Source organism: Sorex fumeus, unplaced genomic scaffold (assembly GCF_029834395.1).
Source record: "Sorex fumeus unplaced genomic scaffold, SorFum_2.1 ptg000047l, whole genome shotgun sequence".
Lineage (NCBI taxonomy): Eukaryota > Metazoa > Chordata > Mammalia > Eulipotyphla > Soricidae > Sorex > Sorex fumeus.
In genome coordinates, this window is record NW_026606104.1 from 57,302,072 (window position 1) to 57,320,693 (window position 18,622).

At 50.7% G+C, this 18,622-nt stretch overlaps 1 protein-coding gene and 1 pseudogene across 3 annotated transcripts in view; one reads left to right on the plus strand and one right to left on the minus strand.

Annotated features, from left to right (window-relative positions):
* Positions 1-12,296, plus strand: part of ZNF691 (zinc finger protein 691) — a 132,117-nt gene extending 119,821 nt beyond the window's left edge. The window contains exons 1-2 of one of the 3 annotated variants that reach the window (XM_056122893.1): positions 3,674-3,734; positions 10,801-12,296. In XM_056122893.1, the coding sequence (XP_055978868.1) occupies positions 10,810-11,664 (855 nt within the window). In that variant the 5' untranslated portion in view covers positions 3,674-3,734; positions 10,801-10,809 and the 3' untranslated portion in view covers positions 11,665-12,296. Of the gene's footprint in view, positions 1-3,673; positions 3,735-7,896; positions 8,029-10,800 lie in introns of those variants that run through there. The other 2 variants (XM_056122892.1, XM_056122894.1) reach the window with 2 other exon arrangements.
* Positions 7,323-7,417, minus strand: LOC130032248 (uncharacterized; annotated as a pseudogene).
* Positions 12,297-18,622: the final 6,326 nt, after the last annotated feature.

Here is an 18,622-nt window from a genome sequence, read left to right on the forward strand (position 1 = left end):
AGTTCATGCACAATTCAATCAGCTAATCAGTGGCTGAATAAATAGCAGTACTCCTGTAGGAGTATATGTAGGAGTATATTTTTTTATGTATAAAATAAATAAATAAATGGTCTCTGTAATCCTTAAAAATCTCAGGAATAGGGGCTGGAGAGATAGCACAGCGGGTAGGGCGTTTGCCTTGCACGCGGCTGACCCTGGTTTGATCCCCAGCATCCCATATGCTCCCCTGAGCACTGCCACGAGTAATTCCTGAGTGCAGAGCAAGGAATAACCCCTGAGCATTGCTGGGTGTGACCCAAAAAGGAAAAAAAAGAAAAGATATGTAAAAAATAATAGTCAGGTTGCTGGGGATTCTTGGGCTTTGAAGTCTGACCTTACATAGACAGATGAGTACATCTCTGCAGCTGGCCCTTTGAATCGGTTCTGGAATTCAGAGAATCCCTGTTTTTGTTCTGTTGTTGTTATTTGTTTAGCATTTTTGAGGTGCAGGACTCAAATCCAGGGCCTCACACTTGCAAGTGCTTCATTGCTGAATCCTATCCCTGGCCCAAGAACGACTGGTTTAATCACCAGGGTAGATGTTGTTTCCCTGTTGAGCTGTCTGTGTTGCAAACAGCCTGTTAGGTCAGAGGGTATTGATTTCCAATAGGAAGCTGGTAGACCAGAATGAGAAGCTAGAGTAATGAACCTGTTTTTTGCTGTGCATCGCAAAAAGAAGCCAAGACTCTATCCCGTCACACCGCACATGTCATCTGGCCTTTTTATGGACACTGGGGCTCAGTTGAGCTGAGCTTTCCTCCAACACAACTCTACCCAACAGAAACCAGAACTTTCTAGTTGTTGGAAGTTCTCTCTGCCAGTGCTCACATTAGTCAGCTCACCACTGTGAAAGCTGATATGCTTAAGACCCGAGATTGAGTCTGAGATAGGAAGAAAAGCAAATGTTACAGTCAAGGTTACCAAGCAGGAAGGGTTCTCTTTTGATTTTGGGGCCACATGGGCAATTCTGGATTCTAATTCTCAGAAATTACTCCTGGTGGTGCTCCGGGATGTTAGGGATCGAACCTTTGTTGGCCTTGTGCAAGGCAAGCACCCTACAGCTATACTATCTTGCCAGCCCCAGGATTTCTCTTTTTGGGGGATCAGTTAGATTCTGTTTGTTTTCTTTAGGTCATCAGTTGATAGATGGAACCCATCAGCATTGGGGTGGGCAAACTTCTTAGTTCATCAGAAGTTTGCCCACCTTAATTATGAACCAACTTAAACGTCAGTCTCACCCAAAAGCACCCTTAAGAAATACAATTTGCGTGTGTGGGGGGCAGCTGGGGGATTGAACCCCAAGTCCTCACACATGCAAGACAAGCGCTCTGCTGCTGCTGAGCTATATCCGTGACCCTCTATTTTGATTTGTTTTAGGGCCACACCCAGGAAGGCTCCAGGCTTACTCCTGGCTCAGCTCTCAAGGATCACTCACTCCTAGAGGGGTTCTGGGGACCATCTATGGTGCTGGGGGCTGAATCACAGGTTGACTAAATACAAGGTTACTGCTCTGGCCCCGGTACTCTCAAAATACTCGTCCATGACCCTAAAACTACTTGATTCAGTGTCTGGGTACCCTTAGCCCAGTCAAGTTGAAACCTAAAATTAATCATCACAGGGCCTGAGTGGAAATTCATTTGCTTTTGTACAATTCTTCAATAAAAATTTGCTATCCGTCGCTTGGCATGTTGTTATTTTCACAGTGAATGAGAAGTTGTGGGCAAAGTCTTTGGGCTAGCAAGAGAAAAACACATTATAGGATTGGTTTCCAAACCACTGGAATCCAGGAAAGTTTTAACCACAGTTAAAAATAAAGTCACAGTTTTACTTCTGAGTCTGCCTTCTCAGCATTTTATTTATATCGGCTTATAAACTAATGGTATTTATGGAGTATTTATATTTCGCTCATTCATATTAAATTTCAAACACACTTTTCTTTAACATCCCGATCCTGAAACCAATTCATGTTGCTCACCAACGGGCACCCAAGAGAATTTACCAGCAGGAAATAGAATTTACATTTGTGGAGGCAGAAGCTTTATTATGTTAATTCACTTAATCCTCACAACAATTCTTCCAGGGATTTTAGAAGGGAGGAAAATGGTGCTCCAAATCACGAGGTGGTAGAACTCGGATTATAAATCTGGTTTATCTTGCTGTGCTCTTCGCCCTGAAACACACAGAGCAGAGATGAGAAACAACTGTAGAGCTTAGCCCACATCGTGATTAGACTGAAAACACACACACACAAACCAAAACACCCACACACCCCCAGCACACACATACACACACACACACACAACTATAGAGTTTAGCCCACATCGTGATTAGACTGAAAACACACACAAACCAAAACACCCACACACCCCCAGCACACATATACACACCCCCAACACACGCACACACAACTGTAGAGTTTAGCCCACATCGTGATTAGACTGAAAACACACACAAACCAAAACACCCACACACCCCCAGCACACACATACACACCCCCAATACACACACACACACAACTGTAGAGTTTAGCACACATCGTGATTAGACTTAAAACACACACAAACCAAAACACCCACACCCCCCCAGCACACACATACACACACCCCAACACACACACACACACACACACAAAACTGTAGAGTTTAGCCCACATCGTGATTAGACTGAAAACACACACACACAAACCAAAACACCCACACACCCCCAGCACACACATACACACACCCCAACACACACACACAACTGTAGAGTTTAGCCCACATCGCGATTAGACTGAAAACACACACACACACAAACCAAAACACCCACACCCCCCCAACACACACACACACAGACACACACCCCTTAAAGGGAAACGCTCCTAACCCCGGGCATAATTCAGCGTTTTGTTGTTTCTGAATTGTGAAGGTCAGGCTAATCCCTGCAGAGGGGCGTTGGCAGATCCCGGGGCGTTTTCTTGGACTGGCAAACGTTTCGCTCCTCTGCCAGGCGCTGTGCGGTGGCTCGTGTTCCAGTTCGACACTCCCGGACCTTAACTATCCCACCGCAGGCTGGGGTGGGGGGACGTGTCGGGGTGTCAGGGTCACCAACTCGGGGTTGGGCGGACAGCTGGGCGGGCCGGGGCCCTCGCCAGGTGAGACTGGGGTTGGATCGCCGGCCCAGCTCGGTCCCCCAAGGAAGCGGACCCCCGACCACAGAGCCGGAAGTGGCCCTGTGCCGGGTGTGGCCCCCCACCCCTTCCTCCGCCCCCACCCCGCCGCCCAGAGGGTCGCTAACTCGAAGCCGACACGGAGCCCGAGACTCCCTGGAGGATGTGTAGGCTGCTTTCCTGCGCCCCAACCATCCCCGGGCCCCTCCTGCTCGCTTCCTAACGCGCCGGGAGCCCCGCGACCTCCGCAGGGAAGCGGTCTCGGGCGGCCGGGAGGAAAGTTTGCAAGTTTGGGGTCCGACGATTTCTTTTTTTTTTTCCTTCCTTCGGACTCCAACTCCCAGCAGGCCACGCCCGAGGAGCGAGCGGATTGGCGCTCACGCCTGGGTGTCTCGCGGGGTGGCAGCTGGGACAGCCAATGGGAAGGAAGGGCAGTCTCCGCGCGCCAATGGCGGGGCGCGGGGGCGGGTCCCGCCCGGGTTCCGGCTCCGGCTCCTCCCTCGGCCCTCGGCGGCGGCACTGTCTCTGACCGAGCGGCGGGAGCGAGGTGGGTGCGGGCCGAGCCCCGGGTCGCGTGGGGGTGGGGTGGGGGGGAAAGGGCGCTCGCCGTTCCGCGGGCCACTTGGTGTGGCCCCCCGAGCCCTCTTCCGGGGCCCGGAGCCCGTGGCCTGGCTCCCGGACCGAGCGGGGAGCGGATGGGGCCCTGCGCGGCCCCCCCCACCCCCCACCCGCCACCCCGCCACCCCGGCCCGCGCCTCGGGTCCGGCCCTCCGCTGCCCCCCGCTCGGCCCGGGGGGCTCCAGCCCTCCCCCTCCCCCTCCTCCTGCGGCTCCTGCGGGTCTCCCGGCCCCGAGCCCCGCCGCCGGCCGCCGCGAACCCCGCTCGTGCGCGCTGCTGGTGCCGCCGACTCCGCCATTCGCGGCCGCTCGACCCGGGCGCTCGGGCCACGCCGCGGTCCCTCGGCCGCTTTCGTCTCATTTTTTTCATTTATTTTTAGACCTTCCTCCCCCTCCGCCGCCGCCGCCGGCCCGTTTCCGAGTCGCCCGGCACACTTCTCCGCTCTCGAGTCCCTCCCCCCACCCCCACCCCAGCAGCCCCCCACCCCTCGGCTTGTCCCCCGAGACGGGGAACTTTGGCCCGCAGACAACTTTCCAGCTGCGCCCCTCGGAGCCCCCGGCGTCGGCCTCTGCTCCCTCTGGCCCCGCGTTTTATTTTATTTTATTTTTTCTTTTAATTTTTTTGTTTTTTTTTGGGGGGGGGGTCACACCCTGCGGGGCCCGGGGGAGCCACGCGGTGCCGCCGGTTACGAAAGCGCCCCGCGTGCGCTCCGGCCCTTGGAGCCGCTTCCCGGCCGGGGGGTCCCCCCGCGCGCTTAGGCGCGCCCGCGGGTCGTTGGGGAGCCCCGGCCCCCCGCGGGGTCCCCCCCAGCCTCGGGGAACCAGCCTGTGTGGGTCCCGGCTTTTGTGTGTGTGTGTGTGCGGGGTTTTTATTTTTGTGTGTGTGTGTGTGTTTTCTTTTGCGGGTTTTTTTTTTGTTTTGTTTTTTGGCGGGGGTGTTCTTTTGTTTTGGGTTTCTTTTTTTTTGTTTGGTTTTTTTTTTTTTTTGGTTCTGGGCCACACCCGGCTGTGCGCAGGGCTTACTCCTGGCTCCGTGCTCAGGGGACCATATGCAGTGCAGGGGATCCAACTCAGGTCCGCTGCCAAGGCGGGCGCCGACCCAGGCTACCATCTCTCGGGACCGCGGTGCTGTCTCTAGGGCCTGCCCCCCCCCCCCCCAGGTCTTCGAAAGGTGGCTCAGGCGCCTTTGTGTTTTACTTAGAGCACTTTTTTGGGGGGGACACACACACAAACACACACACGTTCTCCGCGAGCCCTGCTTCGTTCAGGAGACCTCGTACTCAGCGCTGCTTATGCCGATCTCTTCAAGGGAGATTAGCCTAGTTGGTCTGAACTCCTCTCGGTGTTGTTCTTTCTTTCTGTCTTGCCTTACCCAGCCCTCCCTCTGACCCCCTTTCCTTAACCTTTTGATTCCGCCTTCCAAAAAGTTGAAATTTTGTTTAAAAGACATTTGTTCGGATTGAATGGGCAGAGGTCTCGGTTTTCTGCCACTCATCTGCTCCGTGTCACCGGGGGCAAATGATGATTAATCCTGTTTTTCTCTGCTCTGAAATGTCTGAGTGGGCTTTTCGTGGACCGTGCTCAGCCCGGGGCCGAGCACTTGATAAAGAACTTAAATATTTGCTGGCAGGCTGGAGTCTGAGTGCGCACTTTGCATGCAGGAGGCCTGTGTTCAATTCCCAGCGCCATATGGCCCCTGAGCTCTGCCAGGTGTGGCCCAAAAACCACACACAAAAATATTCATTGTTGGGCGGGGGAGATAGCTCAAAGTCCTGGAACTCTGTGCTTGGCCGTGCTGGGCTCAATCCCCAGCGCCATGTGACCCCCTGAGCACCCTGGGTGTGGCCCCCAAACCAAATATGTACGTTCGCTACTATTATTGGTCACGGTGTAATTTGCCAGGTGTTGTGTGGGTGCAAAAGTGAGTGAGGCATAGTTCCTGGCCCCTCCAAGTTCATCTTGTCCTCTTGATGCACTTTGGGTGAGGGGAGGAACCTTAATCATAAATCACGTTCCTTTTATTTGGACCTGCCCATGGCTGTCAGCAGGGTCAGAGTTTGCTGGGTCCTAGGTTCTCAGAAAAATCAGGATTGAAAGTCAGTGGAGGCCACTTTCCCTTTGCGGGTTGGGGGGTGGTGTTTGGAATCTTAGGGGCAGTAGGAGTAGCTGGGAAGTGGGTTCACTGGACCTTGTGCTGCAGAGAGCTTAATGAAGTGACCCAGTGCTGCTCTCAGTGGTGTTCTTGTGGAATCAGACAGATCAAGGCAGATTACTGAAAATGGTACAAGAATCTATGGGAAAATGAAGGAGAAACTTCCACTGAACCATAAGTTTGCTGAAGATCAGCGGGGCCAAAGATCCATAAATGAGCGTGAAAAAGCTCCGAAGGCAGTCCTGACCTTCGTTTATTCAGTTTAGCAAATACTTGCTAAGGATACGGTTTTGTGACTGCCTCTGCTCCGAATTAGGGTTACATTCCTTGAGTGAGTCAAGAACTAACACCGACCTCTGTGGAAGCTGTGTTTTAGCCATGAGGGGGGGGACAGGAAGAGGCGGGCGAGGGGGGTCTATTCATAAGAATCATCAGGAAATGGTGAAAACACCAGTGAAGAAATTTTATCTGACACTATTCTTGAAAGGAATAAATATTCTTAGGGCCTAGAGAGAGAGTCCAGTGGGTAGTGCGCTTAGCTTGCATGCGGCCAACTTTACAGGTTTGCTGCTCCCTGGCACCCTGTATGGGTTCCTGAGCCCCGCCAGGAGTAAATCCTGAACATGAGGTGTGACAATGGAAAAAAAAATACTTTTTCTAACAGATAATAGATTGGCAAGTAGCAGAAGAGTCACGGGGTGGGGGGAGGGTTCCAGTATTTCTTGGCCTGTGGTTTGCAAGGGTCTAAAGATGCAGGCATTGATGACCTAGGCCACCTCAGCGATGCCGGTGATGGAGAGGGTATTAGCTGTGTGCAAGGCAAGGACTTTAATCCCTCTGCTATCCTCTCTCCGCTCCTTTATTTAAGGGCGGGGTGGGGTTGTGGTCAATGCTGGGGATAGAACTCAGGTCAGCTGCATGTAAGGACGCCTTAACCAGCAGGACTATCTTCTCCGGCTCCTCCCCCCTTTGTTGTAGATCAGTGTTTACCAAAGTAGGTGTACTACCCCATAGGGGAGGGCCCTGGAATGATCGAGGGGGGCTGGCAGTAGGAACCTGGGTGCAGTGGGGGTGCTTTATGGAGGGGAGTACTTAGTAATATTTCCAAAAGGGGACTGTGGGCCAAATAAGTCGGGAAAGCTCGGCTTTAAATAAAGTTTTATTGGAATGCAGCCACATTTATGTGTTCTTTATGGCTGTTGGGATACAATGACAGAGTTGAGTGGTTGTAAAAGAGCCTATGGCCCCAATGTTAATATTTGCTTAAAAGTTAGCTGGCCCTCTTGCAAAGAGGTGAGGGTTTGTCGTTTACATTTTAGATGATACACAGGTTTATTTTACTTTTTCTAGATACATATTTTTTTCCACCTGTGACTCCAGGCAGGCTCTAAGGAGGAATGTTTTCAATCTCCTCTCTGAATTTTATGGAGACTTACTTTACCCTTCTATTTAGCTAGACAAAGGTTGATGGTTTTTTTTTTTTTCCTTAGGAAAGGATTTTTGGTGGGGAGGGTTGTTTTGTTTCTGGGCCACACCCAGTGGTTTTCGAAGGTTGTTCCTGGCTGTGTGCCCAGGCATCACTCCCTGTGCTCGGGACCATCCCTATGTGGGCCCAGGATAGAACCTGAGTGGGTCATATGCAAGACAAGTGCCCTCCCTGCTGAAGTGTCTGGCCTGCAAAGGTTTTTTCCCCCTCTTCTCTCAAGATCACATAAGGAACCTTTTTTATTCTTAGTACTTCATCTCATTGATAGGCTCTTGGGAACATTATTACATTATTTGGGTGAGAATTGGGCGACATTCGACTGTGCTTCGGCGGGGTGTCATGAGGTGCCTGGGATACTCTGCCAGGGTCATGCAAAGCACTTAGCCTTTGAGCTATCTCTGGCTCCTGGAAACTGACTTTAAACAAAACGTGTAAGCAAAGCGGGTCCTTGAATAACATTGTTTTGTTCCGCAGTTGCCAGAATTGTTCACTCCTCATTGCCACCATGAAGAAGCCAAAGGACGGTGTTTGAGAACTTGCTTGTATTCTTCACGGGGCTGGCACATTGTGTCTTCAACATTTGCTAGTAGGCCGGAGAGCTGGAGGGCCTGTGGGCAGGAGGCTGGGAGGGATGGTCCCCCCAGCACTGCAGGGTGTGGTCCCCTAACCAAACAACCATTGTTGCTGATTTTTCTTTTTGTGTGGGATTGGGTGTGGTCCTAAGGCCGAACCAAAACAAACAGTTGTTACTGAGTGTGTGTGTGTGTGTGTGTGTGTGTGTGTGTGTGTGGTGGGGGTGGAATCCAGTTCTCAGACATGCAAGTCATATACTTTGCTGCTGAGCCATATGCCTGGCTCAAATCTTCAGTAATTGTAGTGCCAGCTATCATTTGCTGAAAGACAGACTACATTGAGTGTATACAGGCATTTCTTTGCATAAAGCCCTATAGTACAGGCGTAATCGTAGTAGTTAGAATCTTATAAGAGTAGAGGTTTAAAGCGTCAAGTGCATAATTTCCAGAGTTATAAAGTGTCACTGTTGGGATCAAGTCCTAAATGTAGTCAGAGTCAGTGCCCCTTCCATTCTGTTCTGTTTTTCAAAAATAATTGAAATGATGGCGGGGGGGGGGGGTTGCACCCAGCAGTGCTCAAGGGATATTCCTGGCTCTGTGTGCTGGTGATCCTGGTGGGTGCAAGGCAAGCACCTTAGCCCGTGCACTGTCCTCTAAATGTCATTTCTTCAAGGCCCACAGTAGCACCATTCTCATTATAAGGACTTTCACTGGGGCTGGAGCTATCTCACAGCAGGTGGGGCATTTGCTTTGTATGTCGCCAACCCTGGCTTGATCCCCGGCATCCCAGTCCTCCAGCACCACCAGGAGTAATTCATGAGTGCAGAGCCAGGGGTAACCCCTGAGAATTGCAGTGTGTGACCCAAAAAGAAAAAAAAAGCCCACTTTGAGAGTCTGAGTCTGCCTCTGCTGTTGGACTATCTCTACTCTCTGTATCTTACACTGTCTGTAAAAAGGCTTTGTGCTGGGTTGGGGGCAGGGTGTCAGGGTGTGTGTGTGTGTGTGTGTGTGTGTGTGTGTGTGTGTGTGATGTGAGACCACAACTTAATGGTATCATGTCTGGACGATGTGTGGGAGCTGTATTGTGTATGTGGTGTATTTGGCTACATGTGACTTTGAGGTCTGTGGTTTGGAAATTGAGCTAAGTATTTGGTGTGGGAGTGTGGTGGGTGGTATGTGGTATGAATGAACACAGACTGGTGGTATATGAAACATGATGGTGGATATTGACCAATCAGAACAAAGTTCAGGCCTTTCGGTAGTTGGGGGGGTCACACCTGGCAATACTCAGGGGTTACTCCGGGCTCTGCACGCACTCCTGGCGGTGCTCAGCGGGACCATATGGGATGCTGTGTAAGGCAAGAACCTACCATAATCACTGTTTTATCATTCTGGCCTACCCGTGTTAACTTTTTGTGGGTTTTGGACCACACTCTGGTGCTAAGGGTTGATGTTCATTTAGTAGGGAAATGGATGGACACTTTTTTGGGGTGGGGTTTTTTTTTTCCAATTTGTTTTTGGGGTCACGCCGGTGATGACTTGGGTTACTCATGGCTCTGCACTCAGGAATTATTCTTTCAAGAATTATTCGTGGCAGTAATCAGGGACCATATAGGATGCTGGGGATTCAACCTGGGTTGGCTGCATGCAAGGCAAACGCCTACCTGCTGAACTATCACTCTGACCCCAGATACTTTTCGTTGGTTTTGTTTTGGAGCTACGCTGGCCATTTGTAGTGCTCAGGGGACTAGGTAGTACCAAGGTTTGAACCTCCAGCATGCAGACATTCAATTAGCACAATTGACCCATTTCTCCAACCCTCCGTGAATGTTTTGTTTTTGTTTTGGGCCACACTAGCGGTGCTAAAGACTTAGTCCTTTTGCTGCTCAGGGATCACTCTTAGAGGCCCTTCTGGAACCAGATGTTCTGGGGATCGAACCTGGGCCGGCTGCATGTGTATATCATTTTGGCCCCAGCATGGCTGCATTATTTTATTTATTTTGGTTTTTGGATCACACCCAATGATGCTCAGGGGGTTCTCCTGATTCTGCACTCAGGAATTACTCATGGTGGTACTTGGGGGGGGGGGGGAACCATGCTGGGGATCAAATCCGGGTTGGTCACATGCAAAGCAAATGCCCTACTCACTGTACTATTGCTCCAGCCCCAGCATGGAGGCTTTGTAAGGAAAATCTTTTGTTTGTTTGGTTTTGGGGCCACGCATGGTGGTCCTTAGGGGCTGATCCTTGCCGGGGCCAGGAAAATAGTTATTTTTTTAGGAAGATGTTTTTAGTTTTGGTTTTCTTGGGACAGACATTCGTTCTCAGGCCACTGATCATGCAGCACAGGGAACCAAACTCTGCATTCAAAGCATGCGCTGCACTTCACTGTGCTCTTTCTTTCTTTCCCAACTGAAGATATTTTTTGTTAATTTTAAGTTTAAAAGGAGTGGATCCATTCTCTTACACAGGAGTACGAACTTACTCAGAAGTGTGAACTTAACCCAGTGGTAGCTCTTTTGCTTGGCCATGAGTTACAGTCTAGACTCTCGTTCAGATTTTTTTTTTCCAGGTAGCATGTAGATTGCACGAGGTTGGTGTCCTCTTGCTCTTTTGGGTGGCTTTAAATAGAAAGTTTTTCGCTCGAGTTAGTAGAGGCGTCCCAGACAAGTATTCCGGCAGATTGAGGTTATTTCTGCTGTGTGTTCCTTGAGTCAGAGAACAAGGTTCCCTGTGGTCTGGCCTGACTCGGGGAATCAGGTGTCGGTCATTTGTGTTCATCCTCAGGGTTCAGAGATGGGCAGCGAGAAGGAGCAGAGTCCAGAACCCCAGCTGCCTGAGGAGCAGGGTGAGCTCCTGAGAGTGGACGACTCGGGAGGCCTTCAGATCCCAGACGAGGAGAAACCGCATCCGCACCAGAGCCTGGGAGAGTGGCCCCAGGGAATCCATCCCCAAACGCTATGGCAGATAGTCCCTGCCCCAGCTGGAGAGCCAGGGGGCCCGGGTCAAATTGCGTATCCGAGACCCGTGGCCAAGCAGAGGTCTTTCATATGTGCCCAGTGCGGCAAAACCTTCAACAATCCCTCCAACCTGAGAACGCACCAGCGGATCCACACTGGTGAGAAGCCTTACAAGTGCTCGGAATGTGGGAAGAGCTTCTCGAGGAGCTCCAACCGCATCCGCCACGAGCGCATCCACCTGGAGGAGAAGATCTACCAGTGTCCCAAGTGCCAGGAGAGCTTTCGGAGGCGCTCGGATCTCACCACGCACCAGCAGGATCACATGGGCCAGCGGCCCTATCGCTGTGACATCTGTGGCAAGAGCTTTGGCCAGAGCTCCGCGCTGGCTGTGCATCACCGGACCCACCTGGAGCCGGCGCCCTACATCTGCTGCGAGTGCGGGAAGAGCTTCAGCAACAGCTCCAGCTTCGGCGTGCACCACCGCACCCACACCGGCGAGAGGCCTTACGAGTGCACCGAGTGTGGGCGGACTTTCAGCGACATCTCCAACTTCGGAGCCCACCAGCGGACCCACAGAGGGGAGAAGCCCTACCTGTGCCTGGTGTGCGGGAAGTACTTCTCCCGCAGCTCCAACCTCATCCGCCACCAGAAAACCCACATGGGCGAACAGGCCGATAAGGACTACTACTGAAGGGGCAGCCCCGGCCGAGGGGAGCGCCGCGGCCGGGCGAGGGAAGATCTTCAGCGGCCAGTCCTGCCCCCTTCGCCTCAAATCCTCCTGTTTTGGAAATGGTTTCCTAGCGCCCGTGAAGCCAGCATCTCTAGGAAGTCCTGAGAAGGGACTCGAGGAAAAACGCTTTTTTCCTTTTTCCTTTATTTTTTGTTTTTCCTACTCCAGGCTGATTTCCCTGAAAAATCAGAGGGTGTGTTCTTAGCTTTATCTCCTTGGGATGGAAGTAGAAGTAGGGTAGTCATGCACACATCATTAGGGCACCGTTCCCTGGCCCTTGAGGACATACTCGTGTGATGGGCATCACCGTCTGCGGCCCTCCCGGTGGTGTATGAACTGCTTAGGGCACGGTGCCATGGCCTGCTTGCTCCTGCCTTCTGTGCCCCAGCTTTGCTTAGCATCCCCGACTGGGCGGAGCCGCCCGTGGTGGAGGGACCTTGTGGCCAGGAGAAGAGGTCTGAGGTCCAGCCTTAGAATGGAAGAAGCCCTCAGGGAGCCGGGATCCAGGGACCTCACTCTTCCCCTCGTCTGATTGTCACCCCCACCCCAACTCACATGTTCTTACCCTGAGTGATTAGCAGTAAAACCCTTCAAAGAAAGCCTGTGTACTTTCTTGGCGGACGACGGAGAAACGGGTGGGGTGACCCTAATGCAACCCACGGTGGGTGGGTGGGTGGGTGGGTGGGTGGCTGCTCTGAAATGCAGGTGGAGGCAGGTTGAGCCTCTGGATCCTTTAAGGAGGAAGGGACAGTAGCATTTCCCGAGACTGTTCACATCTCAGTCAGCACAGCTCCCCTTTCATAAGATGAATGAGACAGCTCCACTAGTTGGGGGAAATGGGGTCACTTGCTGAGAGGCACACAGAAGGTGGTGTGGGCCAGAGTTCAAAGTCTGGGGAGCTGGGAAACAGATCACGCACTTCGGGAAGCCAGTGCCACGCAAGAACCGTTTCAACTATTATGGGGGATGCACACACATTGGTGCTCAGGGACTGGTCCTAAACTGATCAGTTACTACCCATCTTCCACCCTCCCGGGAGGGTGAGAGCCAGGAGCTTGGTACTGATTTCTTTGTAGGCTTCACACATGCAAGGCAGTTGCACTGCCGTGGCCTGTCTTCCAGAAATCCTGCAGCTCCGTGAAGGCAGGGCAGGGTCTGGAATTACTGCCAAAATTATAAGCTTGTGATTCCCCCCCTCCCCCCCCCCCCTGTTCCTGAGTCTACATGGGGGCCCCAGAAGGAGTGGAGGGTGGAAACCAAAGGTATTGGGCTACACCCACAGTGCTCAGGGATTAGTCCTGCCTCTGCTTGGAAATTATTCCTGGCGGCACTTGGCAGTGTTTGTGGTGCTGGACATTAAAATGGGTTTGACGGTGAGCAAGGCAAGTGCCTTACCAACTGTATTCTGGCCCCGAATTTTCTATGCTTGACTGGAAGCATTTTGATGAAATGCCTTGCCTAGGATTGCACAGCAAATAGAGGGCAGAGTAGGATCTGAAATTACTGCCAAAATTGAAAGCCTGTGACTTTTTCCCCCCTCAAATCCCTCATATTTGCAGAGCAGTTTATAAAGTAATTGCATATGCGTTTCCTGTTCCTTGAAAATTTTAAGTATTTGGTTTTTGGACCACACCTAGTGGTACTCAGGGATCACTCCTGAGCAGCCTCAAGGGACCATATGTGCTGGGAATCGAATCCTGTTTCACCATGTACAAGGTAAGAACTCTACCCACTGTTACTATACCAGCTCTACATGGGTAATATTTTTGGGTTGGGGCCAAGCCTGGCTCTGCTCTGGGGACCATATGTGGTGCTAGGTTTTGGACTAGTATCACTGCAGCAGCCACATGCGAGGCAAATGCCTTAATCTTTATACTAGGTAGACAAAAACATTCTGGGAGGTGAGATGGATGGATTTGGGGCCACACACAGTTGTGCGCGGGGACTGTAGTTCTCTGTGAAGTGCCTACTGAGTAATACTCTACCCCTCTTATCTCAGTTCCTCATAACTGTAAGGTAAAGGAAAATTCTGAGGTGTGGGGCCAGAAAGGAAGTTCATGGGCTAATGTATTAGCCCTGCAGGCAACTGACCATAGTTTGAATCCTGACAAAGCACATGTTCTGAGCACCACCAGGTATGGGCGAAAAAATTCTGAGATTGGGGCTGGAGAGTACAGCTGGCAGGTCACTTACTGGCATGCAACATACCCAGGACCCTGTAGCCTGCCAGTATGATCCCTGAGCACAGCCAGGAGTAAGCCTCAGCTGAGCACAGCTGCAAGTGGCCTCAATAAAAACTGAGGTGTCAGGGAGAATAAACATAATAGGACTCAGCCTGGACCAACCTGGAAGCCCGTGTATAATAAACTTGATCACGGGGCTGGGAAATGGTTCACAGAGGCTTTGCATATGGGAGGCCTGGTGGCCTGGGCTTGATCCCTAGCACCTTATGGCCCCCCTGAGCACCACTCAGTGTGGCCTCAAAACTAGTTTGATGTAGTTAGAGTAATGTGAGCTGTCACAGGAGAAGCTGGTAGGGTAAATGGGAGCCAGGTTTTAAAGGTGGGGGGGAGTGCTGGAGCCATAGTACAGGGGGTGGAACATTTTTCCTGACCTGGAACTGATCTCCAGTATCCCATATGGTTCCCCTTCACACCACCTAGAGTAATTCTTGAGTACAGCGCCAGGAATAACCCTTGAGTATCACTGGATGTGACCGAACAGATTTTATTTTTATTTATTTTTTGCTTTTTTGGGTCACACCCTGCGTTGCTCAGGGGTTAATTCTTGGCTCAGCACTCAGGAATCACTTCTGGCAGTGCTGGGGGACCACATGGGATGCCGGGGATCGAACCGTGGTTGGCCGCGTGCAAGGCAAACGCCCTCCCCACTGTACTATTGCTCCGGCCCTCCATACATTTTAATGGGCATTAGATTCCATAATGAAGCTTTTGGACTGTGGGGGCAGAGAGAGAGTGCAGTTAAGGTTCTTGGCGTCCCACCTTGCATCCCGTTGCCACTAACCCTAGTTCAAATCCCCATTACTGAATATGGCACCTGAACAGAGAGCCAGGAATAGCCCCAGAGTACCTCTGGGTGTGGCTAAACTTGTCTTTTACCCTCAGGAAAAAGCCTTTTGGACCTAGACAATCAAGAGTTTAGAGTAAGAGTGTGGCAGGATCATATCTGCCTTGTAGATAAGCACTCAGGCTAGTGTGGAGTGAGTCAAGACTATTGAGAACCTGCTGATCTATAAACTAGATACCAGTGGAGGCTCTTCTGATCCCTAGGGCGCTCTCTCTCTGCCTTGAAAACCACAGAATGTAGGGCTGGAGAGAGAGTGTGGAATAGGGATTAAGATAGGCTGACCCTTGAGCACTGCTAGTAGTGACCCAGGCTCTTCACCACCTCCCCAAAATCAAGGAAGATTCCACCGAGTAGGGAAGTTGAAATACACAAGTTCTCTGCATTCCTGGGACTTAGGTGCTCGCAATCCTTGCCTGAGCATCTGTGTGGTCTTCATGAACCTTGTCACAGGTGCTGTCGGCTTCCCCAAGAATTGTCACACCCAGCATTTTACAGTTCTTTCTAGAGGTTAGGAGTCAAGGTGAAGTCAAACGTCGAGTCATTAGCTTCCTCTCCTCCCATCACATACCTCACCCCCCTCTGGAAACGTAGGAAGGTTTCACTCTATAGTAGAAAGTTATTTCCCTTTTCTTAGCCTCTGCTGCCAAATACATGCTTAGCAGAACATAGCCCAGGAAACAGTTAACCCATATAATCCACTCCATCACTTAATCACCTAACTTCCCGTTAGTCATCGATTTGCTCGAGCGGGCGCCAGTAACATCTCCATTTGTCCCTGTCGCGTGCTAGTGTAGCCCAATGGCATCTGTTCGCTCTGGGAACATGAAGAGCCTCAAACCGATCGTTCATGATCTTGACGAAGAAGTCTGACCATCTGGTAGGTGGGCGGCCACGCGGTCAATCCACTCCATAAGAGTTACAAAAGGAAATTTAGAGATTCACAAGGCATGTGGATATTAAGGTTCCAGACAGTGGGCTGAGCGTGTGATTTTTGCCCCCTTTCTGAGATCCCCTACTAAAATACCAGAAAAGTTATATAAACTCATACTTCATTTTTCTTTTTGGGTCACACCCAGCAATGCTCAGGGGTTACTCCTGGCTCTGCACTCAGGAATCACTCCTGACGGTGCTCAGGGGACCATATGGGATGCCAGGGATTGAACCCGGGTCGGCCGCATGCAAGGCCTACCCACTATCGCTCTGGCCCCTATATTTCAGTTTTTAAGGGGCCAAGAGAATGGCAGGGAGGGGAAATGGTGACAGGTACAAAAACTTTTAAAAAACTTCTAGAATTTTCTAGAAGTATATATACATAGCCATGCTTTAACAGAGTCGAGTAAGCCATGGGGTAGAACATTAGCAATGGAAGCAAGAGCCAGTCTTCGTGGAAATTCCGGGGCCCCTCTCCGGGTTCTGAGTTTATCATTGGCAAGTGTTCAGTGTCAACTGGGAAGCGTACCTTAAAATGAGGGAGTTTGTGGAAGGCATGTCTATGCCAAAGCTGCACCATTCACTTCTTCGCTGTAAAATAGCAAGTATCTTGCATCGTTTACAACACACACAGGGAGAGAGCGGCACAAACCCCGCAAGGTTTACACTAGAGAAATCCAGTAAATCTTAAATCCTTCCAAAAGACCCATCTCGGTCTCCTGCTTAAGAGAGTGAACTTTTAAGGGAAACCTCTACGAGGGAGAGACTTCAAGGCAACAGAACTGACTCAGTCGGGCCAGAGAGTACAGTGAGGATGGTTCTTACCTTGCTTTCAGGGTAGCACTGTCGCACTGTCCTCCCATTGTTCATCGATTTGCTCCAGCGGGCCCAGTAACTTCTCAGTTGTGAGACTTGTTGTTTCTGTGTTTGGCATATCGAAGACGTCACAGGTAAATCCCCCTACTACCACCAGGAGCGACCCCTGAACAGAGTCAAGTAAGCCCTGAGCAAAGCTAGGTGTGGGCCCAAATCCCCCTAAGACCAAATAATAGCAAAACAAGAAAGCTTGCTAGAAATAACCTGGGCCAGAATGGTAGTACAGCGGTAGGGTGCTTAACTTGCTTGCAGCCAACCAGGTTCGATCCCTAGTGTCCCATATGGTTCCCCAGGCACTGCCAGGAGTAATTTCTAATTCCTGAACGCAGAGTAGCCCTGGAGCATCACTGGGTGTGGCCCCAAGGCCCAAAAAACAAAACGAAAAAAAAGGCTTTTGAAATTGAAAGCTGAAAATAAAATATTTTCTAGACCAGAGACATAGCTTGTGAGTTTCCAAGAAAAGCACTGTGGGGGCACTCGAGGGTCAAGAGCGTTCTGTGGCTGAGAACCGTTCCCATGGCCAGCCCACGGCAACGGACAGATGAAGGAAGGACCAGGGGAACGGAGAAACCGGGCCCCAGGTTGGTTCGGCAGACAGTTTATTTCTCCTCCCCAATGTAGTCTGATCTCTCCCTTACAGTACAATGTAGTCATAGTTTTGGTCGTAGTCCCAGTCATCATAGTTCCATCAACCTAGCCTCCTCATAGACCTCAAAGTTCTCTACCCCTCATACCCCTTACAACATAGCACTGTAGCACTGTCCTCCCGTTGTTAATCGATTTGCTCGAGCGGGCCCAGTACTGGGCCCTTACAGCATAGTTATATAGAAATCATGAAGTGTCAGGGAACACATAGATGGGGTGAACATTGTCATAACAACAAACAGGTAAAGCCACTCCTTGAGGGGAAGTTCTAGGAGATTAATTCGAGGACCAAATCTCATCCGAGGGTTCAGCACTTCAGATTACTAGGAGATCCACTCAAGGGCGGGGTTCCATCTAGGATGTATTGCTTTCTCCTTTCCTCAGCTAGTAATTCATTTAAATAATCATAGTAAATTTCACTGTATCACTGTCATCCTGTTCATCGATTTCCTCGAGCAGGCACCAGTAACGTCTCCGTCCTAGCCCTGAGATTTTAGAAAGTGCCACATTCGAGGCTCTTCCAGGGTCAGGAGAATGAGACCCATCATTGTTACTGGTTTTTGGCACATCGCATACGCCACGGGGGGTTTGCCAGACTCTGCCGTGTGGGCAGGACACTTTCAGTAGCCTGCCAGTAAATTTACTTCGTAAAATATTTCTAGTCATTTTATGTGAACACAGTACGAGATACATTAAGTTTAAAGGTTGGCTCTTCCTGGGGACATTTCACTTTCTATCCCAGTCCACAGTCCTCGGGCCAGGTGAGTCTTTCCTAACCCCATCAGGGTCCTTATTCAGTTATTTCTTTTTTGGGTCATGACAGTTTGTTCCATGACCATGCCCTTATTATACTTATGGTGCTCAGCTTGTCCCCTTTCGATGCCAGGGTAGCTTGCAGACTGCCCTGGGTTCATCCAGTCCCTTCATTGGGACCCTCTTTTTGGGGGTGTTAGGAAATAATGGCAACTGGGGCTTATGTCAGGTATATGATGGAAACTTAGGAGTAAATAGTGTTTGGAGTCAGTTAACTCCCATGTTACAAAAGCATAGCGTCAACCCTGTTCCTGTGTCTATACAAAAAGGACATTGCTAAATGAACCATGCAAGTGACATAAAGGAAAGAGAAAGGCAATGCAGGATTATCAGTGCTTGATGCAATTGGGTGGTCCTTAGGGGCACTGTTGTGGGAGTAACTCAATAAACCTGAGCTCTTTGCAGGAGAAGCAAGGACAAACCAATGTTATCCAACAATAGCTTAAAGGGCTGAGCATATGCTTTACATGCAGGAGATCCCGTTTCAGTCAGGGCCAATGCATGGTTTTCTGAGCTCCTCTGAGAGTGAGCACAACCCCCAAGGATTGTCAGGTGTAGACCAGACTCC